The 22,912-nt window shown below is 33.5% G+C and overlaps 2 protein-coding genes across 2 annotated transcripts; both read right to left on the reverse strand.

Annotated features, from left to right (window-relative positions):
• Positions 1 to 648: 648 nt before the first annotated feature.
• LOC100377307 (prolyl hydroxylase EGLN3) lies at positions 649 to 8,490 on the reverse strand. The gene is made up of 6 exons (XM_006812453.2): positions 7,843 to 8,490; positions 6,649 to 6,768; positions 6,360 to 6,493; positions 5,620 to 5,690; positions 3,454 to 3,587; positions 649 to 2,432 (listed from the first exon to the last, which is right to left on the reverse strand). Exons 1-6 carry the CDS (start codon positions 8,482 to 8,484, stop codon positions 2,304 to 2,306), a joined length of 1,230 nt encoding a protein of 409 aa, XP_006812516.1. The 5' UTR covers positions 8,485 to 8,490; the 3' UTR covers positions 649 to 2,303.
• A 1,560-nt stretch (positions 8,491 to 10,050) lies between these two features.
• LOC100377160 (uncharacterized) lies at positions 10,051 to 19,867 on the reverse strand. Its single transcript, XM_002731532.3, has 11 exons — positions 19,736 to 19,867; positions 18,738 to 18,775; positions 17,292 to 17,428; positions 16,593 to 16,643; positions 15,997 to 16,160; positions 14,600 to 14,714; positions 13,978 to 14,031; positions 13,271 to 13,491; positions 11,630 to 11,704; positions 10,932 to 11,037; positions 10,051 to 10,713 (listed from the first exon to the last, which is right to left on the reverse strand). The coding sequence occupies exons 1-11, from the start codon at positions 19,820 to 19,822 to the stop codon at positions 10,664 to 10,666; spliced, it is 1,098 nt and encodes a 365-aa protein (XP_002731578.1). The 5' UTR covers positions 19,823 to 19,867; the 3' UTR covers positions 10,051 to 10,663.
• Positions 19,868 to 22,912: the final 3,045 nt, after the last annotated feature.

Below are 22,912 nucleotides of genomic sequence, written 5' to 3' on the forward strand. Positions count from 1 at the left end.
AATATAAGAAAATAGTGCAGAAAAATCTGGGCGAGAAAGTCTGGTGGTGAAAAGGCTATAGACAAACTTTGGGACAAAGTACAATACTAGTTATGAAAATATTCTTTTGGCAAAAATGTAACATACCAGCAGTGTGCCTTGCTCAGACTCTTATTTTTAGAATACATCTAGTGCCCTTGTATCAGTGTAAAGAGAATACAGACCTGCTTCATCAATGCATGACATGGCTGCATGCTTTTTGAAAATGTTTGAATGCGAGATGCTTTTAAGCTAATACTAATCACATCTGTACATTGTCCTTGAACATCTATGTACAAATTGAAGGCAATTAGTTTTTTAGAAATATTGGTGTAAATGCTTAAAATTGACTGATTATGCAAGTTAGGATTTTAATCAAAACTAATCAGGGTTGTGCATTGTCTTGGAGCATCTACTGGTATATACCAAGTTTCATTGAAATTCATAGAGGAGTTCTTGAGATAATGATGGAACAGACAGACATGTATACACACTAAATACAAAGATTCCCATATTGTCTGCAAGATTAAGCTAACATTTTGTAGTGATCAGGGGGGAGATTTCAGATAGCATAGCATACCTACCGTAATTAAAAACTACATTTGAGAAAGGATTGACAACCTCATGAAATTTGAATGATCAAAATGAAAAGTTCTCAAACAATATCATTATTTATTACATTAAAATTTTTACATGTCTGAAACACTAAATGAAATCAACTTATTTGTATAAAAATATGGGTTAAAATAAATGTATTAAAATAAAGGCAATGCTGTGTTTTCCCCATTAGTATTATGTTCTGTACAATGAGAGAAACTAATCCATTATTAAAAAACGGAGATTGTAAAGCATGGGTTACCTTAACCCACATGCAATACAAACCCAATGAAGGGTGTTCACTTTTCTTTTCTAGTCAACTGCTAACTATATACAAAATGTCAGACATGACATATGATATTGTATATTCTATGTTTTAAGGCAGTTCACACCATATTCAAATTCTGCACTACTGAGCCAGCTACAGTGCATGTATATAATGTTTTAACAGAAAAGAACTTTCCATTATATACAAATGAAATCAAGTATCACACTGGAAAATCACTAAATTAAAATTCAATTTTCAAAATGACATTACATCTTGCACACACATCCTGGGTCGCCTTCTGAATATTCACGACACAAACTGTCATTACACTGTGCACTTCCCCATATTCTTTTTTTTTTCCACATATATACAGTCCAATAGACTATTTCCCGATCACTGCGAGAATCACATGTTATGCGTGAAATCAAACGTAAAAACAGAACAAACGTAGTGGCGCCAAACATCGCGTGGGATTCGACAAACACGAAAATATTTTGGGGGGCATTTCCATGCATAACAATGTGCTGTACACATTCGATGATAGACAATTTCGTGTAAGTGAGGGTATTCGAAAGCAATATTCCTCTGTCAAAGATCGGTCGGTCGATGTGAGCTAAGAAATAAAGAAATTCGAGTTCAAAATCAAATCGTTTGATTTTTGCGGCAGACGTTCAACGCGCGTCTTTCATGCATCTCGCGAGATCTCGCAGTTGAACGGAAAATCACCTATTTACAGTTTACATTTATATCACTTTTCATTTTCACAACAGTGTCTGGTGTCATACTTTACCCATAATCCTTTGCTGCAGAAATAACATGGTGGGCCACACCATGGTGGATGAAAAATTCTAAAGAATTGAATGGAATGGAAGTATTATGTAATTTGTAGCTGGCAATGCCTGGCAAGCAAGCACAGTCAAGCAGTTTATTGACCACAAAAATAGACATGAACATAGAAGATCAACATGTATGAATTATGGAAATTAGTTGATCACAATGACCCAAAACTTTATTCAAAGTTAAACTTTTTCAGTCCGTTGCCAAGAAACTATTGTTTTATCATTGAACAACATTCTGAAGAGGTTTTATCATGAATGAGCTGTTTCATTTTGCATACTTTGTGAAATAAACAAAATGGTGGCTCCCATTGATCAGAAGTGCAATATTTTCAAACTATATATAAGGATATATTTCCATATGATTCTATATATACAGATGGCTTGGTCACTCACACTGCACTTGCTATAATGGATTCATATCAGCAATAATAATGATCTCATGACACCAAGCAAAATTAAGAGACACAAAGAAATAAATTCACCATAGAAACTAGTGTGAAAAGACAAAATTTTCCATGTTCATGCATAAAAAAAGATGACACACAATCTTTAATTCAACCTAAAACTCATTAATATTCAAATCATTTGGTATTTGATATTTTTTTCTTTTCTATCATTTCCATGAGTGCTGTCTGAATGCTAGGTGCCACTCCCATCTGTGTCAGCATACCAAGTGGATCAGATTGACCATCAATCAAAGCAGTTATTGCCTGAAAAAACATAGAATAATATTTCCATAATATCCCCTCTCATCTCATCTCATCTCATTTCTTTTCATTTCATTATTTACATAACCAGACATTGTAATTTGTGAAATATCTGTTTACGACTCTTATACAGTTCGAAGCACACATCGGGGACTCAATAATTTAAGCTTGCAGTATGGAGTTCATAATGATTTTATGGAGACCGTACTGTTTGCCTGATTTGGCGAGTCATATAGCAACAGACATGAAACAAAATAGCGGGATGTTGATTTGCCAAGATATAGTGCAGCGAGTACTCATCAGCACAGAAGGAAAAATATAAACAAGCAGCCTGTAGGCTGAGATAGCTCCACTGTTAGCAATGCACATTTCAATTAAAGAACAGAATATATCATTAGAAAATGAACAATATATGTAGACTTGCTGTTTTTAACAAGAATTAGAAAATATCACTTTTCACCAAAAATGACAATAATAATCATCAAGATTAGATAATTGAAGATATCACCACGAAATTAACAAATCTGAAAGAGGACCACATGTAGTACCTATATATGTAATATCAAAGCAATTAGACTTGCGGTTTTTAACAAGAAGTCGAAAATATCACTTTTTACCAAAAATGACAAAAATAATCATCAAGATTAAATAATTGAAGATATCACCACGAAATTAACAAATCTGAAAGAGGTCCACATGTAGTACCTATATATGTAATATCAAAGCAATTAGACTTGCGATTTTTAACAAGAAGTCGAAAATATCACTTTTTACCAAAAATGACAAAATTATTCACCAAAATTAGAGAATTGAAGATATCATTACAAAATGAAGAAATCTAAGAGAGGACTACCCAAGGTACATATACACCAAGTATCAAAGCATTCAAGCTTATAGTTTTCAAGAAGAAGTCGAAAAAGTAAAACATTGACACGGACGACGACGAACAATCACTCATATGATGAGCTCATCTCGACAAAGTCAACAGCGGAGCTAAAAATAAAGACTATATTATATACAGTACCTCTAGTTCATCATCTGATAGTACTTTCAAAGCATTCTGAGTCTTTGTCTCAATTTCATTTTTCAGCATATCAGTTTCAGCTTGCCTTTTTTCAACTTCAAGTGCAACCATATCGTCTTTTAGCGTGGATATTTCTTTGATAAATATAAAACATTACTGTTATTACAAACTAGGCATTCAGAGCATGTCAAATAGACAAATCTAGAAGGTGTACATCCATTCCGTATGTTTTTTTTATTAAACAATTTTATGCTAAGTGACATTTCAGGATATAGAAATTTCTGCTATTCCTCCATCCCTTTTTGTCTTAGGTCCTAATTTCAATACATATTTTCCTAGTCTTCGAAAGCTAATACTGCAAGTTATGTTGCTGAGTGAACAGTTAGTTCTGGAAATGTAACCCAGAATCTTTCTGATGGAGATTAACAACTGTATTATCGCTCAGGTGAACTTACTATGAGTGAGCACAAAACCATTGATAAAGAGAATTTAGGCTCCCAACTTTTTAACAGCTTAAAGGTTAAAAGTTCAAAATGCCCAATAAAAAATAATGAACAAAAATGAAGCAATAAAATCTAATTTATATATTTATAGGTGTACTTTTTTTTAACCTATAATGTTTCCGTTCTATTCCATGTGAGTGAGTTAATTGTAAGGATAAGAAAAAAAAGAAAGCCATCCAATAAATCATACTTATTTTTATATTATACGTTTCCTGTGAACTTGAGAATGAGAGGTGAGCATGGCCTTGTTAAACTGAATTGCTATCACCTTCCTGAGATCTGAGATGGAATTACAGTTGTAAATTTAATATGAAGACTAGTAAACGACTTATATTAATAAAATTGATTTATCTGAACTCTATAATTTTCACTGAATTATTGCAGATATCAGGTGTGTAATACTTCAAAGCGTTTGCATTCATGTAATCTCGCCTGTCACGAATGTTTTACAACATTACTTAAACTAATATGTAACAATACCGCAAAACAAAAATTATTCTTTTATTCAACTTATTACAAGCAGTATACTAGTACATTCAAATCAGTTTTAATAAATCTCTACAACTGAACTCGAGGCTAACCGAGGAGGTGGACTATTACGACTATAAGTATACCTGGTAGTGTTTTCTAATGTTTAAAGTTGCAGGTAACTAGGGAGTTGAAAGTTTTACAATGTGCAATGTTGACACCTTCAAGGCAATGACGTTGTTCTTGATTTAATAGGATCATGAGTAAAGCCTGCTTAAAAAACACTGCCAGAACACAAGTCAGAAGCTAACCATGCACAGGCCAATTAAAGGTCCAAAATTTAAAATTCACAATCTGATGACCCAGGGGAGTCAACACTTAGATCAAAGCGCAGAGAGATTAATTAATCGTATTAGTATTTTGAAAGTAATGCATTAACCATTGTGTCGATTCACACTGTAAAATAACTTTTTTTTTCTTTTTGAGATATATCACAGGGAGCCCAGGAACTATAATCAACTGTAATACGCAGTCTCTATGAGCGGGCAGGGGGGTGGGGGGTGGGGTATCGGCTGGTATCTAGTGTAAGGAATAGACAAGGGATGAAGGCTCCAGCCAGCTCACATTTTTTAAACTCGAAAAAACAGACGAAAAAAATAAAATCTAAAAAAAATACCAGGTTGAAGAATATTAGTTGCTTCTTCAAATTTCGCCAAAGCCTTACCTACATTTTACCGATATCTGCAGAATAAATCAAGAAAACTACACAAATTTACTCCATTTAGGAATTCCTAACGGTTTGGCCGAACGCGCGGCACAGTTGGAGGCGTGGCCTGTTCAGCATTTGTCAACAACCAATCACAAGACTGGTTACGAACCACATCGAGGTTACGACTCGGTTTAGCCTTGCTCAACTGGTTTGTAGGAGATTTTGTAGGAGTGAAAATATAACTGTCGTCTTAAAGACAAATTTTTGTCTCACCTACACCATTAAATCATCAAATAGAAGCCATAATTTAAATTTACAGTTCATGTACACATAGGTACTGGTATTCATGAAAAACCTTTTCCCATGGACTAGAGCAAGTAAAATCAAAGAGCAGTTGTCTCTATTACATAGCAGTGTTGGAATTCAATTCAATTTCAATTTTAAACACTCTGCTTGGGTTATGATGTTATAACAATTATTCTATACCTTCTCGTAATTTGTCCATTTTAGCCTTTTCTCTTTCGGATTTGTCATAATACCACGTTGTAATAGCATACCTACGAAAAAATCTTATAGTGTTTAGTAAAACATTTAGTACAAACCCTCTAGTGTTAGCATTTATGAGTTCCTTTGTTTATCTGGTTTTCAATTTTACAAACGAGTTATGTTCCGATTTCCTATTTGTGTAATTATATTTTATCAATCACTGTACAATAACAACCCCTTGATAATGAATGATTTTTGTTGCTGTAGCAGGTCAATCCTATGATCATCTCAATTTTAAATTTAGGAAGCACCTAACAGTCCACACCAAAATGGGCCAATTCATTGTGTTCTGATTATATAAAATAATTAACAAAAATTTCAAACAAACACTGAGCCCATCCACTTCACACTCACTTTTTTTAAATGAACCTCCTTGTTAAGAATGTTGTAAAAAGTAATTATTTAACTATTAATCAACTCATCCTCTCTGGCACAATAGTAGTTCAGATATTTGCCTCTCTGTATATACTTTTTGTTATTGATTTCAAACCAAACAAATATATTATTGCGTTCAAATTTTGAAAAATTGTGATGAAAACAATTTCAAAAAATATTTTGAATTTTGATAATTTTTTGGGGGTTTTAAAAATTAAAGAGAAGAAATAAAAAAGAAAATATGGCAATGAATCTGAGAAATCTTGTATTGCTTGGTATAAGAGTGAATCACCTAATCAGCTTACCTTGTACTGAAAGCTGGCTGCACTTCATGTGGATTTCTCATATCGGACCAGAATAGCAGCAACCGATTCATAATCGGCTCTACGTCAACGTAATCTTCCTCATTAGGGAAGATTCTCAATAAGCCACCGGACTTCTAGAAAGACAAACAAATGAAACGTTTCAAATATGGTATTTATTAACATGTTTTATACTTGAAATATTTAATTAATAAATCCACAAGTTCACGGCTATGTATTCTATTACTCTATATCAGACTTTTCAAAAAAAAAAATATGAAATAATATTTACTTTCACATCCCAGTTTTCATTCAAGTAAAATAAGCATGTAACATGTCTTCCATCTTCGTTTGGATTGTCAACATGACGTATATAGCCGCTACCTCCACCTGGATAACACGTAGCCATAATCTACAGAGAAAATGACCGGATCGGTTTGTTCAAATTCATTCCAGTAAAAGAAGTGATCAAGTTGACAATTGGAGATTTTTTCAGACAGTGTCTATCCATTTGTCATACATTTTTGTACTTATTTTCCATAGAACACAATACCCCAGTACTGAACAAAAATTTAATTTTTTACCCTATTCCGAAATCATGACAACACAAAGTACCCAATCAGGAATGATATATTGTTTACCCTACGTGACCACACACAAATCTGACGAGAAATGTCGTCACCAAAGAAGCCAATGATAAAAACTGGGAAAATGGCCACCATGGATGTAAATATTTCATTTTTCATGCTAAAACCCTTAGAGCACTGCAAAATGAAAATTTGAACCAATTCTTGTATATTTTCACAAAACCATAAAAAACTTTCCAATTTCCAATTTACATGAAAAAAAAAGTTCTATCAGGATATTATAATAACATATTTTTTAAAATTGTGGTCGTATTTAAAAAAAAAAGCATGTTCAACTTGATCCTATTTATGAGGACAAATTAAGAAAACATTGAACTGTTTTTGAAACTTTGGGTAGCTAAAGAGAACAGCAAAATTTCAAAACAAAAGAAAGTGGGTATCTCACTTGTACTATTTACTTACAAAAAAAACTCTGATACAAGCCCACTACCACAAATGGTTTTGGCATGTCAGTACTCATGCCTAACTAGACAGACAGGAAAGCTCCATTAATGGAAATGAAATTTAGAACGGTTTTATTCTTTAAACAAGATTTATTATTTATTCATAAATTAAAAATAATACATCAATTCCTGTACATTAATTATTCAGAAAATTGTATGAATTGTAATATTTATATCATTCATTCAGCTATGTTAATTATTATACATATATTTATATAATCTAAAAAATTGTCGATTTTGGGAGCATTAAGGTGATTGAAAATGTTGGACTATTTTTATGAAACAGAAATATGAAGCCATAGCAACACAGACAAAGACGCAGTGAAATGCTGCAATTTTAAAGATTAACAGATTTATTAATTCTAATTATATTAATTAGTTAATTTGTTTGCTCACCTTAGTTCGTCCTCCAATAACAAATTGTCCCTGAGAAAATAGATTAAATTTTGCCACTAGAGAATCAATACTGTCAACAAGTAACTTTATGTGAGGATACTCGTCCTCGTTTCCATGCAACCAAGTTATCTTATCACCTCGTAACGCCAATTCTGTTTTCTGTTTTGAGGCATCTCCACTCGTCCTGCCACCACTCAGTCGACCATCTTTGAAAACACCCGTGTCCTGAAGTCGTTTCACATCTTCCAATATTTTACGCGGGTCACATTTTTTACAAAAATTATCGATAATGCTAAAACCGCGTTGAGTCATATTTCTTATAGCAAATTCAGCTAAATAGCCCAGGCTATATTTTTGGGGTTTGGGAAAACGAATAAGTTTTAGTGGTCTGGCATCGAAACGCTCGTCCTTGAAAAGTTCCGGTTTTTGGCCATCGTCAAGCTGTGAGCCTCTCTGCAAGTGGACGGGGTAAACTGATTTCGAAATTTGCGCCACGCACGATGTTTTGTGCACTTTCCAGTGTTGCTTCTGGTGTTCTCTGCTGCAGTAATGTACCACGTGACAACGGGAACAACGCTTCAAGTCCTCGATTTTCTCACAAACAGCACAGCGGGATTCCGTCACGTCTCCCGCGTCCGCCATGTTGATGTCGTATGTTCGTTTGCACTTTGTGTTCTTCTGTTTCTATTTTGTGGGACCATTCATTGTTACCGGGTTCAAACTATTTGACCTACATTTCTGATGTTTCCTTTGTAAGTACTTCTGGGTAAAGTGGTAACAAATTACCAAAGTATTTGCTGAAAATAAGATTGTGTCAGTTTTTTGTTGCTAGCCCAGCAGTCGGAACTCTAAACTTTTAGATTTGGGAGAAACCATTATTTTATAAGTGACTAAATAAACGGGAGCTATCCGGGGTAGTTTAGATCGTTTTAGGCGAATAACAAGTAATTCAAAATTTCTATAAACTTTTTATTCAGCGTTCGAAGAATACGCTGCTTAAAAATACTCAGTCAGAGATTATTTTTGCTAATATCTTGTAATAGAACATTCTCAATATTTTTTAAATTAAAAAAAAATATATATCAAAGTGTAAATGACAATACAAGCAGTGTGCACTTCAAAATTCATGCTTCCCCAACCTGGAACTAGAACCAACTTTTAGTGGTACCAGACAGGTTAACACAGGTTATAATACAACATTTATTTATTACACTATTAAATTGAAATAATATTAATTTTAGATGTGGTGTAATAAATGAAAGTTGTATACCGGGGTAGATGAAAATAAAAAATGAAGTGATGTAGAAAGTTTCTTGGCAATACAAGATCTATATATTGCACATTTCTACTCTCAATGGTGAATGTGATATTGCTCTCAATGCGTTAATGGTGATATAACCCTAAATGTGTTACTGGTGATATTGCCCTCAATATGTTAATGGTGATATCGCCCTCAATATGTTAATGGTGATATCGCCCTCAATATGTTAATGGGGATATCGCCCTCAATATGTTAATGGAGATATTGCCCTCAATGTGTTACTGGTGATATTGCGCTCAATGAGTTACTGGTGATATTGCCCTCAATGTGTTACTGGTGATAGATCATGGATCTATAGTAAGTCCATGATGTGACCAACTGTTCGCAATGCATTAGTGAGTCACACTGAGTCCTGCTTTGTTGTAATTGATTGGCTCCAGGACATTACTATGAGAATTTGCATGCACAGACAGACTGACTCGTATGCAAGGGCTGCCCATAGTCCTCCAGACCGACTCACTAGTCTATTATCTGTAGACTTTTCAAAGTCTCACGATAACAGACGACATCTAGTCTACTTTAGTGTTCACCTTGTTTTTTTGTTATTAAATATATTGATCAAATCGTGTGCCCAGTATTTTCAAAAAACCAATGTTCAAATGTCTATACCTGCATTAGTTTTCCAGATACATATATAACGAGTCACATGACCATATATGGTCATAAAATAGGTTGATTCGTTCTAGTGTGCAATATCTTCAATATAATACTGTGTGAATGTCCATCTGCAATAGGTCTCCTGATATGACTCTGTATCGACAGACTGTCACCGCTGGTTACCGCCATATCCCCTTGCCAGCACTATGTGTCGAGGGATGATAAGACGTGTAAGCAAGTCTACTTTACAAGCCACAATCATTTCTATACAACTCATATTAAACATGATGTAAATTACTCTGAAGACATTTATTAAAATTAATCTGGATTAAAGAATACATTTGTAAAACTTTCCAGACTTCAATATCTAGCATGTTATATGGCAACACAATGGCAGTAGATAGTGTCTGTGTATAATTAGTACACTAGAAAATCAACAAATTACACTGATACTTTTCTTATCTTGGTCACTTTAAACTGAATACATTATATACATAAGTGACATTTTCAAAATCATGCCACACATCATTATGTTCCAACATGTATTCATGTGCAACATAAAATGTTCAACATGCATTCATGTGCAACATAAATGCTCAACATACATCCATGTGCAACAAAATTTTTTGATATACTTCCATGTGTAATTTAAATGTTGAACATTGCTTCCAGTATTTTGTGTATAAGTACCACATAACCTTTCCTATGTACAACATCTATTAAAGTGCAACATAAAATGGTCACATCTTTCACTACTTAACAATCTTTCTCAATTTCAATATTATATAATTCTAAATTTCTCAATTTCAATATTATATAATTCTAATATTCAACATGTATACATGTGTAACATAAAAAGAAAACTTTTTTTTCGTTTAATGTAAGGCATATCGAAAAAGAAACTCAGTCATTCAGCGCTGCTCTGTAAGCCTCAGGAACAGCATCTAAAACACCTATTGACAAAACAGAATTCAATTTTGTTAAAATTCAAAAGATTTGGAGGGAGACCAAAAGCTGTGCAAGTTGCAGAATGTAGAATCTAAACATGAATGCAATTGATATTGCGCCCTCTACATGGCCCATGCAAACGATTTTGTTTTTATTTGAAAATTATGTCAACAGACTCAGAACCAATATGCTAACATGTTCACACGTAACATTGTCAACTGACCTTTTCCTTGGAGTACTTTTCTACTGAAGAGTTTGGCATAATATCTTTGTCCAGTGTCACACAAACATGTGACAATTGTGTGTCCTGGACCCATCAGTCTTGCAGCCTGCACAAAAAGACAATACAGATGTTGGTCTTAAATCAATTTCATGAGACAATGCGACCAGATGCATCACCATAGCATGCAATTTGCATACTGAAATCTAGTTACATCATTCTTCTGTATTTACAAAATTACATGGTGTTCTGCACATTATAGTTATGTCTGTTAGTCAATCAACATAATCTTAGCAAGCAATTAAAGTATAACAGGACATTCACTGGACAGAAAATTGAAATAATCATGTATTCTAGATTCATAGTATATATTTTTTATTATTATTGACTTTATTTCTTTATTGACTCATCATCACTCAAACATAAAATAAAAAAAATAAGTAAATAAATAAATAAAAAGGAACATGATCCTTAAAACAACTTAAAAAAAAAACATCTGTGAAGTAACTCAATATGAATATATAACACTCTTCCAATGTATTCTAACTTTGGATGACCATTTCAGACTTGAGGCAAAAAATAGATCTAATGGATACATTCTCAAATACATAAAGCGGAACACTATACTGCTAGTAACAGACTGACAAGACTGCACATCAAATATACACAAGAGCAAATAAAAAAAAATTCATTGAATTCACCTGAATAGCACCAGCGACATTAAGGCCAGAAGAAGCACCAACAAAGAATCCTTCTTCATGTAACAATCTGAAGGTCTGAAAAAAAAACAAGCATAATCACATTGTCATGGTAACAGCTTGCATTTCCAGTTTTTGACACAAAGTAAGTCGTAAGTCAACTCTAGGAAATTACACAATAAAAAACTTGGTAGCGATGAACGTGGCAGTGGGTGTGATTTTGAAAAAAAATCTGTACTGTGACAACAAATCTGTACTGTGACAACAAATCTAAAAGAAATTTACTGCGAAAAAATATTGAATAAAAAACACACATATTTGACATTGAAAAACAAAAAAAGAAAGTATTTTTTTTAAAGCAACAACATTCTGAAAAAAAAAACTAGCTCAAAACTTCGGTAAGTGAAGAATTTGTTTACAGTATTTCCAGCATCACCCAAACCTACTCAAGAGAGTTTCTAATAGTCATGGTCTAACTCAACAACTTTAATAAGTATTAAATCATTGAAATATGACTCAATACAACCATCAAAACACCTCTGTCATTTACGTAAATGCATGCACTATAAAGCATTTGATGAAAGGTAAACAATGTTGAAGTTTGGTATGGCTGCAGGGTTAGATTTAAAGTCAAGAAGTCAGCTGACAAGTCACACAAAACATAGTGACACACTTAGATATATTGGTATGATTTTTTTATTTAAACAATTCATCGTGATAAATTTGTGTTCACAGGATCACTTGTCAAATTTAATACGCCTCAATTACATGTTAATACTGACATACAATTTGATTGTCTAATGTCATTCAGACGACAATAACAACAACGTTTTATATTTTACACTGGATGTGCAGATGTCACCAAATGATTGATTATTTTTCATGGTACAGACCACACAGACAGTGACCGAACTACAAACAAATGTGCTCCTTCATTAAAAACTCTTTGAATGAAGTCCTTAGTTTATCGTAATGTCCTAATAAGTGTAACCAGTTCCATGTGAATACAGAGCAAGTAGTGCAGACGTAATTTTCAGATTGTACATTGCGGTCGATTTATTTTCACTAAAATGAGATACAATCAAAATATCAGAAAAAAACTATTAAAATTATTTCCTATTTATGATTACCAGTTGTCATTTATGAAATAAATATTCTTTCACAGTTGTTGTGCATTAACAGTTGTATGTAAACTTTTCATTTCATGTGACACATTAGATTAAATACATATTAAGATTAAGGTATAATCATACTCATAAATAAAAATACTCAGAATTTATTCATTTTGCACTAAATTTTACTCCTGGTCAATATAAGAATATTTATTTAAAAAAAGTTGAGGGTCACCTGCATATTTTTGTATTTTTTTTGAAAAAATGTTTTTTTGGTTTCTTTGGCATAGGTTGTGAATGATAGGATTATTCTGAATTATTTAAAAAGATCTGGTTTATGAAAAATAACAAAAAAAGATTTTTTTTTTAAACTGGGTTCTATATGAAATTGTTCTGAAAATAGCGAATTTTAGAAACAATATTAAGATTAATGACCAACTATCCAAGCAATTATGAGTATGCTTCTACCTTAAGTGTACACATGACATTATTGTGTGTGATCACGATCATTTCATTTCATGTATATCCTTACCCATTCAACAGCTTCTTTATCTGTGACGAGGAACGCATCATCAATGGGAGCTCCTTTGAGGTTTTCTGTGATTCGACCTTGACCTATGCCCTCCGTTATTGAACTTCCCTCAGATCGTTCAAGTTTACCGTGTTTGATGTAATTATAAAGTACACTACCCTGTGGATCAGCTAAATAAGCTTGAATTTTATTATTTTTTTCTTTAAGATAAGTTGCAACACCTGTGAGAGATAAAGACAAGGTTTGAAAATCAATAAAAAGATCAGAAAGACAAATGTCCGAATGTTGATATTGTTATTAACCCTTTGAGCACCCTTACATCTTTTGGAGAATATATGCAGATTATATTTTGAAAAGTGACAAAATTAAAGGATGGCAGTCGTCGTGCCGCGTCCTGTTCGAAATGAGACTCATAGCGACGTATACAACGCATGTAAAATACACTGTTTATTTACATGAAATTCAAACATGCACTGCGCGACGACCATCTCATTTTAAACTCAATGGTTTACCAGATATGCTCTTCTAGAATATAAGCATTACTATAGGCCACTTTAGATCCAGGGAGAGCACAATCCTAAACTGAAAAACAATTCTAAAAATTCCAAATGTTTATATATGTTATTGAATATGTTTTTTTAAAATTGAACTATTTTCTCAGTCCCTTTGATACAATTTTATGTGGCAATAAAAATCCAGAGACTCACCTGCTAAAGTTCCACCAGTTCCCGTACCAAACACAACAGCATCAACTTTACCATCTGTGATTAAGAAAGATTGACGTAATAAACAAGCTTATATATGAAGGTGTGAACAATAAGTGACAAGAACACAAATGTATGATAATTAAAGAACTGATTGTTATTTAAAATAACTGTAGGAATAGACTTTGAATACAAATGGCCACTGAGATATCGTTAAAAGTGAGAGAACACAAGACACAAGTTGTTTTTGCATATCAAATAATGTTCATTTTTTTCTGTCATTATGTCCACTGTTCCGAATACCATCTTTACACACACAAGGTGAATGGCATGATGGGGGATAATTGATCACTATGTGAGGGTTAAAACAAGTCTCGATCTCACTCTAAACGGGATCTTGGCTGCCATTTTTGTCTGAGATCTATTCTGACTGGTTGCCGAAGTGGAACATTTTATTATTTCATTGTGAATATACTTTCTTTACTTTCAAAAGTTCTAATTGAAAACTAACTAATTTTTTGATCAGTTGTTAAATTTGCCTATAATTCCTAAACCATATTTTAACATTTTGTAAACATAAATGGTTTTCATAATGTTTTACTTGAAGTTATACATATAAATATACCTGTTTGTTGCCATATCTCTGGTCCTGTCGTTTCTATATGAGCTCTTTTATTTGCTGTATTATCAAACTGATTAGTCCACACTGCGTTGTCTATACTATCCGCAAAACGCATCGCCTACAAATCAAATGGAATATGAAATAGTGGTGAGAGATAAGTACTTTATTCATAGTGGAAGGATATTCAGCAATTGATGCAAACTGTACAGAGAGACAGGACAACCTGGCTGATGAAGTAACTTATGTATTTATATGTAAGTGCATGGACTGTATTTTGTAACTAAAATCTATATGCTTTTGGAGGTCTGCACGGTCACTACTACAACACCTAGGATCATTGATTGTTTTATTTCATTGAGAAAACCAGGAGGAATAAAAGTCTCTTTCATATATTTATTGATATATATTGTAGGTCATGGTGTAAATGACCTATGTGGATGATTCCCCCAGAATCATGTGATCTATAGATTTCAAATTTATTGACCATCAGTCCTAGGTGTTGTAGGAAAGGTTTTCCATGGATTTTCACCTAGTAACTATTAGAGGTACCAGTAGTTCGCTTCCATTAAAACAAAAAATTTAACACAGTAAATTCCTTCGAAAATTTTTGTGTGATGATGCAAGTCATCCATGTTTAAAGTTTTTGGGGAGAAAGAAGGATGTGTTTTCAAGAAAACATATGCAAAATAATCCAAAAAGTTGCCATTTTGAAACATTTTCCATAGGAATCCATGTAAACACATTATTTCAATAATAACTTGTACTGATATTTTTGTGATAGCCACAAGTAGCCCTTACAAAACTAAATATATTATTTTAGCATAGGTCACTGAAAATATTTTGAAATATGATTGAATTTTTCTGCCAAAGGAACCACTTGTAAACTACCTGATACTCAAAACTTGCATTTTTGAGGTCGTTTGGGGAAAAAATTTGGTGACCATATATTTTTATTTCAGAATTTTGAACATTACAGTAACCCAATCCCTCTGAATTTTGAGGATTTCTGAGTTTGTTTTTTAGTGGTAACGAACCATACCATAATAGTTAACAACACTATAGCCTTGGAGCCCTTCCATCATAATAGCATTGTTCAAAGAACAGGGCATAGTTTACAGTGTTGTACCTACCATAGTATTCGTCCTGAATATAAAAATATTGTCAGACCCTGGCAAGTTAATAAACTTAACAATTAATTCATCAACCAATGAAAAACTGTCCAGGACTATTTCAGAAGGTTAATAAAGTTAATCTACATTTGATTAAATTGAAGTTAATATCGATATCAAGGTATTTGAAAATGAACAACCAATTAAATTTATATTAATCAAGATTTAAGTTATAATTAAATGATGGTGTAATAAATCATATACCCTATTAACCTGTCAGGGCCAGCTCACCTGATGATTGTAGTTATTGGGGTCAGTGAAAGCCACTGCTGGTACTGGCCTAACATCAGCACCCAGAGACCTAAGAAGATCAATCTTTTCCTTGGACTGTGTATCTGGCATATATATAACACACTTAAATCCCATAGCATTACAAATATGAGCCAGTCCAATACCTTAGAACACAAAATAAACCAAATACAGAACGCTATATGAACACCATGCAGAGAAATTATAAAAATCGAAATATATATGTATTTAAAATTAAAAAAAAAAATTTATGGTAGTATTTAAACACACATACACTCGGTTTCATAAAAGCATGATTTTCAGATGACGTTTGAAAACTTGATCAATCACAATGCTTCAACAGGTGGGTAAATTCTGCTTATAAAGAATGACTTTAGTAAGCATATGGCAGTAAATCAACCAATTAGTGAAAGGAACCTGCAAATAAATTAAATAGATTCCTAAGCCAATGAGAGCGTCCTCCAGTGTAAATGATCTATAAATATTTTATAAATTTTACATGAAAAACATTCACGCCCATATGAAACAGTGTGTATAATGGTTGAACAGCTTATTAATAGTTTACGATATAGACATGCCTGTGTTTCCTGCAGTTCCTTCAACCACTGTCCCACCAGGTTTCAGCTGGCCTGAAACAGATAAACATAAACAAATTATTTTTAATTTTTATAAATATTTATAAATGCAACTATTTTATGAGTCTCATACAATACAAATAAGACAACAGGATTGGCCAAATCACCAAATCTGTGACGTCACTGTTCGAACTTATAGTGGGTTTGACTGCTGTCTGAGTCAATAAATATTAAGTTTATAAATAATTTAAAACACACACAACTTTGCTGACAACAGTGTAGTGAGAATAATCTTTATGGGCTGGATACATCTTGCAGTCGAGGTCATGCAGCAGGAGAAGCCATGGAAGCTTGGGCGTGTGAGCCATACAACCAAGGGCAGCAAAATCCATATCCAGGCCATACAGTTTCTATCATATGCCTTATTTTACCATGACGTAACTTCAAACACACAACGTAATTTAGAATGACGTGAAAGCCCGCATGAAATTGAAATGAAATACATGAAATTATTGCCCTGATGTGAGGGCGCACTTCCCATAGAGTTACAAATATGAGGTACATATGTAAATGATAATATTTAGTTATGATTTCTAAATCAAGTTTAATATTCAATTCCTGAAGAATTGGTTTCAAGATATATAACAATTTTTGTCAATGTTCTTGAAAGCTAGTAACCAATACAATACAATCTTGACTTACCTTTCTCTATGGCATCTTTGATTAGAAAGAGAGCCGCTCTGTCCTTGACTGAACCACCACCATTTGCAAACTCTGCCTTCACCGCAATTGTACAACCAGTTGCCTCACTTAATTTATTAAGTTTCAGTAAAGGTGTCCTATAGATAAAATGATTATAGTAGCCTTGGTCTAAATTTATGTATAGGTATTTCAAGCATACAGCTACTTAGCAAATAAAACCCAGAGATATAATAGTGATATATTTGTGTAGAATATACATTACGGCAACTAAGGAGGGTCACGGCCATGCTTTTTGCATTCATAATTCAATAAAACTAGATTTGTAATGTTCATTTTTACTCATGCTTTTAATTTTTTTTAAATCAATTTTAATTATGAAATCAATAAAATAATTTTAGAATGCAAATAATAATGTTAATTATGAATGCTTATATATTTATATATTTAAGTTTGGCCGTTCCTTAGTCTGTGCTAACCACTGCTAACCACCCCACAACGTGAACACAACTGAGTCTATCTGATATGTAAACATATCTTAGCACTCTACTACTAGTACTATTGTTTGCTGTACAGATTTTGAGATTGTTGCTTACATGCTAGCATCAATTTAAATGGACAATAATTAAGTGATGAACTTGGAATTTCACACTGGGCAAATATTTTCTAATGATTTTCAAAATATTATAGTCACGGATACAATTAAAATAAAAAATCATGGAGAACCAAAAATAATAAATGAGCAAGAAATAAAAAAGAAATAAACAATGCTATTCAGAAACTGAAAACGGGGGATGATGGTTATCACTCGGAATTTATAAAATATAGTTCAGATTGTTTGATAAAACCATTCCAAAAAATATTTAGTTTGATACTGGTAACAGTGACATATCCAGAGATCTGAAATATAAGTAATATTGTTACATATTTTTAAGAAAGGTGAAGTTGATAATCCATTGGAAAAATGTTCTGTACTATTATAAATAAAATAACCAATTATATAGAGACCAACAATAATCTAAATAGTAATCAATCAGGATTCTGTAAGAGTTATTGAACAATAGAAATTTAAGTTCTGAAAACATTAGGGAATAAATATCTGTCCTAGAAATGAAAAGTTTATACATGCTTTGTAGACATTCAAAAGGCTTTTGATAATGCCTGGGAGATGGAAATTGCTTGATAATGGGATTAATGATGACATTTTTGAAATAATTAAAATTATGTATCACAATACTAAAGCATGCATTTATTTTAAAAACAAAATCTCAATTTTTTTTCATTTCAAACATCATGACACTGACAACAGTAACTAGTTTAGCTCAGTATTTTGTCTGTCTTGTGAACAGGGCATTTCTATTTTAGTATGTATTACACAAGTAGAGGTTAGAGGTGAAAGTGGTCAACTACTACAAATAAAATGTTTAGGTCAAACAAATAACCTCTTACCGTCCAACCATTCCAACAAAGCCATCTCTGATAGAATCCTACATGTAAAATAAATAAATACATAAAATTAAATTTAAAAATTTATTTTTATTTACGGTAAGGTTATGCAAATGAACTATTATATAAATAGCATAGACTCTAGAATGAGATCTATAGTAAAAGGTGTAAAGTGCTGAATCATAGTGACCATGCATAAGATATACCAGTTTTATATTTACGTTTTTAGATTAAAGCATGTGTGCATATATTGAAATCTGATATGAATTCAATACTGTGTTTGTATTTGTACCAAATACAATGTTGAAGAACCTAATGGCTAAGTGGCTATTTGCCCCATGACTAGGCAAATAAGAGATCCATTTCGTTATCTCTCGATGACTAGGCAAATAACAGATCTATGTCATATTCACCCCCGTAAATAATTATAATTTTTACAATAGTCTTCAAAACCGAATGCCGAAAACAAGCCAAAAATGCATGATATATATTTCACACCTACCCACAACCCTCATTCTAATTTCTGCCCCCCCCCCCACGCAAAAAAATCAACCCACCCAAATCACCTATGAGAGCTTCATGTATGGTCTATACCACTACATGCATTATACTTGCATTCCCATACGACCTAACAAAACTTTATCTGTACATTCAACAATTGCCACTAATGAGTAACAAGTCATAATCGTGAACATTTTAACAGTGTTATTATTATAAATATAGTTGTGAACCTGTTTTTGTCTGCATATCTGACAGATTCAGTATCAGGTCCATCGTCTAGACCATGGAACTAAGGGGTTTGTAGTTCCATGTCTAGACTGTGTACCATATTGTCTATTGAGCATTGTTCAACGCTTTCGTTCAGAGATTCTGAATTGTGACTGCATGCGACTGGTACTACAAATCGTAAACAACATACATCGACGGAAATTACGCTATTATATAGGTAGAGAAACGTTGAGTGGTTTGGCACATGAAAATAGAACTTCTTAAAAACTTACCCCACTTAAATACCTCAAGAAAAATCTGCTCAGCTGTCGCATATGCTGCTGGGAGCCATGATTTGCTAGAGTGCGATGTAAGGCCATGTTTCAACTGGTGCCTCAGCTGATTTAGTTTGCTGACGAAATCCCACTGTGAAATAACCTTTGACCCAGATCACCTGATGTACTAATGAATGGACGAATCAGAGGACGAATGAATGAAGGCATGAATGGTTAGCTTTTTGGCATTGTTCCACATTTGTAAATGTAAGGGCCGGACCATTTGATATCCTGAGTACTCGCAGGTATTTCGGGGGAGGGATGCAAATATATATTTGCCAGAAAAAACGCAAACAAGGAAGGTGAAGCAATGCAAAACAAATTGCAAAAGTTTTTTTTTTTTTTTTTTTTTTTTTTTTTAAATGAAATCTGTAAATCTACCAAGATGCCAAAAATATTTCCTCATGACATCATGTCAAAACAAACTTTAAAGGTTAGAACAAGTTTTCATTTATTTTCTTTCTAGGATTGAATATGATTATAGTACATTTACTTTCAGTAAATTATAGTTCCATACTCATTTACAAGTTTACTATCTTTCTTTTGTAAGTCGGTTAATGAAATGAAAAGCGTTAACAATTATTATGTATGACAGACACTTCTACAAACGAACATCTCCGCCCAATCACCGACAAACCGATTTTGCGACAAAAGTACAGAAAATATTCACCAGTCTACAAAATGTGCAACCTAAAATAGCACCACGAGTTAGTAAAATTCTCACACACGTATCAAAAATCGAAAAATAGAAACTGATAAGTAACTTTTAAGAAACCACAAAATAAATTGTGTGGACTAGACTCCCTATCTACTTAACATCTATCACCGGTATAGTCGTATATATCACTCTAAAAAGTACTTTTCCAGACATACCCAAACTTGCACTTGAATGTGCGTCCGGTTCCCGAGAAATCATAACTTGGAACCCTGAATTGAGGGGGAGTAGCTGGTACAGCTTGCAGGACATAAAAAAAGGCATTTACGTTTTTACAGGAAATAAAATGAAAGTTCCATTTCCGGTAAAAATAGATTTTTACACTTTACAGATAAAGTAAATTTCTAATTGCATTTTACATGTTTGATAATTTGTGTTTAAGAATCAAAGTTGGAAATTGCGCACGAATTGCGAAATGCTTTATACACTTACAAAAAATAAGATCTTTGTACAAATTACGAACGAATAAAATAGCTGATTGTACACCTTGCCAATATCTACGAATTTACGTTTTTTTTATTTATTTGAATTACATTATTACGAAACTAAAAACAATTGATTACAGTTTACGAGAATACCCCTTCATTGTCGACCCTCTGAACTATCTAGCATCACAGTCCCTCCATGGAGGGACTGTACCAGTATCCAACCTCACATTTGTTTTTTTGTTTATAAGATTATCGAAAAAGATGTAGCTGTCACCTGTTGCCTAGCAATCTACGTTTAATACATTTCACAGTAATACGTGTTCAGAAAAATGTGACACTTGATCAAAAGAAACTTATTACCTGTTACTACAGAACAATATATTAAATTGTAGACAAATGTAAGTTGTGGAAAATGACTAATTTGAATAAATTCACTATGGCCTCTAATATGTATTTTTTTCATAATATTAATAGGTAGATTGAAGATGCTATTTCAATGTACAGTGCCAACGGATTATTTAAAATATTCAATGAATGTAATAACAATCAAAACAGTTTATTGGTTAAAATGTCTTCTTCAGGTATATTAATGAGATACTTTCCGTCAACAATCCTTCAAGCAATAATTATCTGTTTATGATATGTCCATATAAACTTGAAATAAAATTTGACTCTAATGGTAACTTCTCTATGTTTTTAGATAGAACGTCGTATCTCAACATTCAACTGATTACAAAATACAACAAATCACTTAGTTGGCAGCTGATCTCTTATTGTTTTAACATTGTTTGTGGCTGATTATTTGGAGGAACACTCGGGTGGTAGATGGTAGATCTAGTGGTAAAAATGACAAATTGATGCAGTCAAGATTCTTACAATGTTATATATGTGAGGAGAACATAGAAGAACATATTAGCGACAACATCATAATTACTAGTATCATTGTAAGAACTGATGTTCAATACATCCCCATGAATATTCCCATTTAATAAAGCCCCTTCAGATTCTGAGCTGAGAAATTAAGAATTGTTAAAGTTGTTTCAGACTGTCAGGATATTTCAAAATATAAAGATGCCAAAATGTGCTTTTACCCTCTTATGTGAGTCATGCCCACCGCATGTCCAAGCACACAACATAACATTCACTGGTGACTCACTGTGTACAAATGCCAAAATGTAACTTCACCTTTTTATGTGGGCCATGCCCACCGCATGTCCAAGCACACAACATAACATTCACTGGTGACTCACTGGGTACAAATGCCAAAATGTACCTTCACCCTCTTATGTGGGCCATGCCCACCGCATGTTCAAGCACACAACATAACATTCACTGGTGACTCACTGTGTACAAATGCCAAAATGTACCTTCACACTCTTATGTGGGCCATGCCCACCGCATGTTCAAGCACACAACATAACATTCACTGGTGACTCACTGTGTACAAATGCCAAAATGTACCTTCACCCTCTTATGTGGGCCATGCCCACCGCATGTTCAAGCACAAAACATAACGTTCACTGGTGACTCACTGTGTACAAATGCCAAAATGTACTTTCACCCTCTTATGTGGGCCATGCCCACCGCATGTCCAAGCTCACAACATAACATTCACTGGTGACTCACTGTGTACAAATGCCAAAATGTACCTTCACCCTCTTATGTGGGCCATGCCCACCGCATGTTCAAGCACACAACATAACATTCACTGGTGACTCACTGTGTACAAATGCCAAAATGTGCTTTTACCCTCTTATGTGGGCCATGCCCACCGCACGTCCAAGCACACAACATAACGTTCACTGGTGACTCACTGTGTACAAATGCCAAAATGTGCTTTTACCCTCTTATGTGGGCCATGCCCACCGCATGTCCAAGCACACAACATAACGTTCACTGGTGACTCACTGTGTACAAATGCCAAAATGTACCTTCACCCTCTTATGTGGGCCATGCCCACCGCATGTCCAAGCACACAACATAACGTTCACT

This window comes from Saccoglossus kowalevskii, chromosome 2, assembly GCF_978046115.1.
Source record: "Saccoglossus kowalevskii chromosome 2, keSacKowa6.1, whole genome shotgun sequence".
Classification (NCBI taxonomy): Eukaryota; Metazoa; Hemichordata; class Enteropneusta; family Harrimaniidae; genus Saccoglossus; species Saccoglossus kowalevskii.

Coding starts and splice junctions, on each gene's coding strand:
- LOC100377307 (XM_006812453.2), bottom strand. CDS start 8,484: ATGGCGGACGCGGGAGACGTGACGGAATCCCGCTGTGCTGTTTGTGAG. Junction 6,769..7,842: donor TTATTGGAGGACGAACTAAG/GTGAGCAAACAA, acceptor TTTTCTCTGTAG/ATTATGGCTACGTGTTATCC. Junction 3,588..5,619: donor AATGGACAAATTACGAGAAG/GTATAGAATAAT, acceptor TATTTATCAAAG/AAATATCCACGCTAAAAGAC.
- LOC100377160 (XM_002731532.3), bottom strand. CDS start 19,822: ATGGCCTTACATCGCACTCTAGCAAATCATGGCTCCCAGCAGCATATG. Junction 17,429..18,737: donor TTTGTTGGAATGGTTGGACG/GTAAGAGGTTAT, acceptor TTTTATCTATAG/GACACCTTTACTGAAACTTA. Junction 11,705..13,270: donor ATAAAGAAGCTGTTGAATGG/GTAAGGATATAC, acceptor TTTTTTTTTCAG/ACCTTCAGATTGTTACATGA.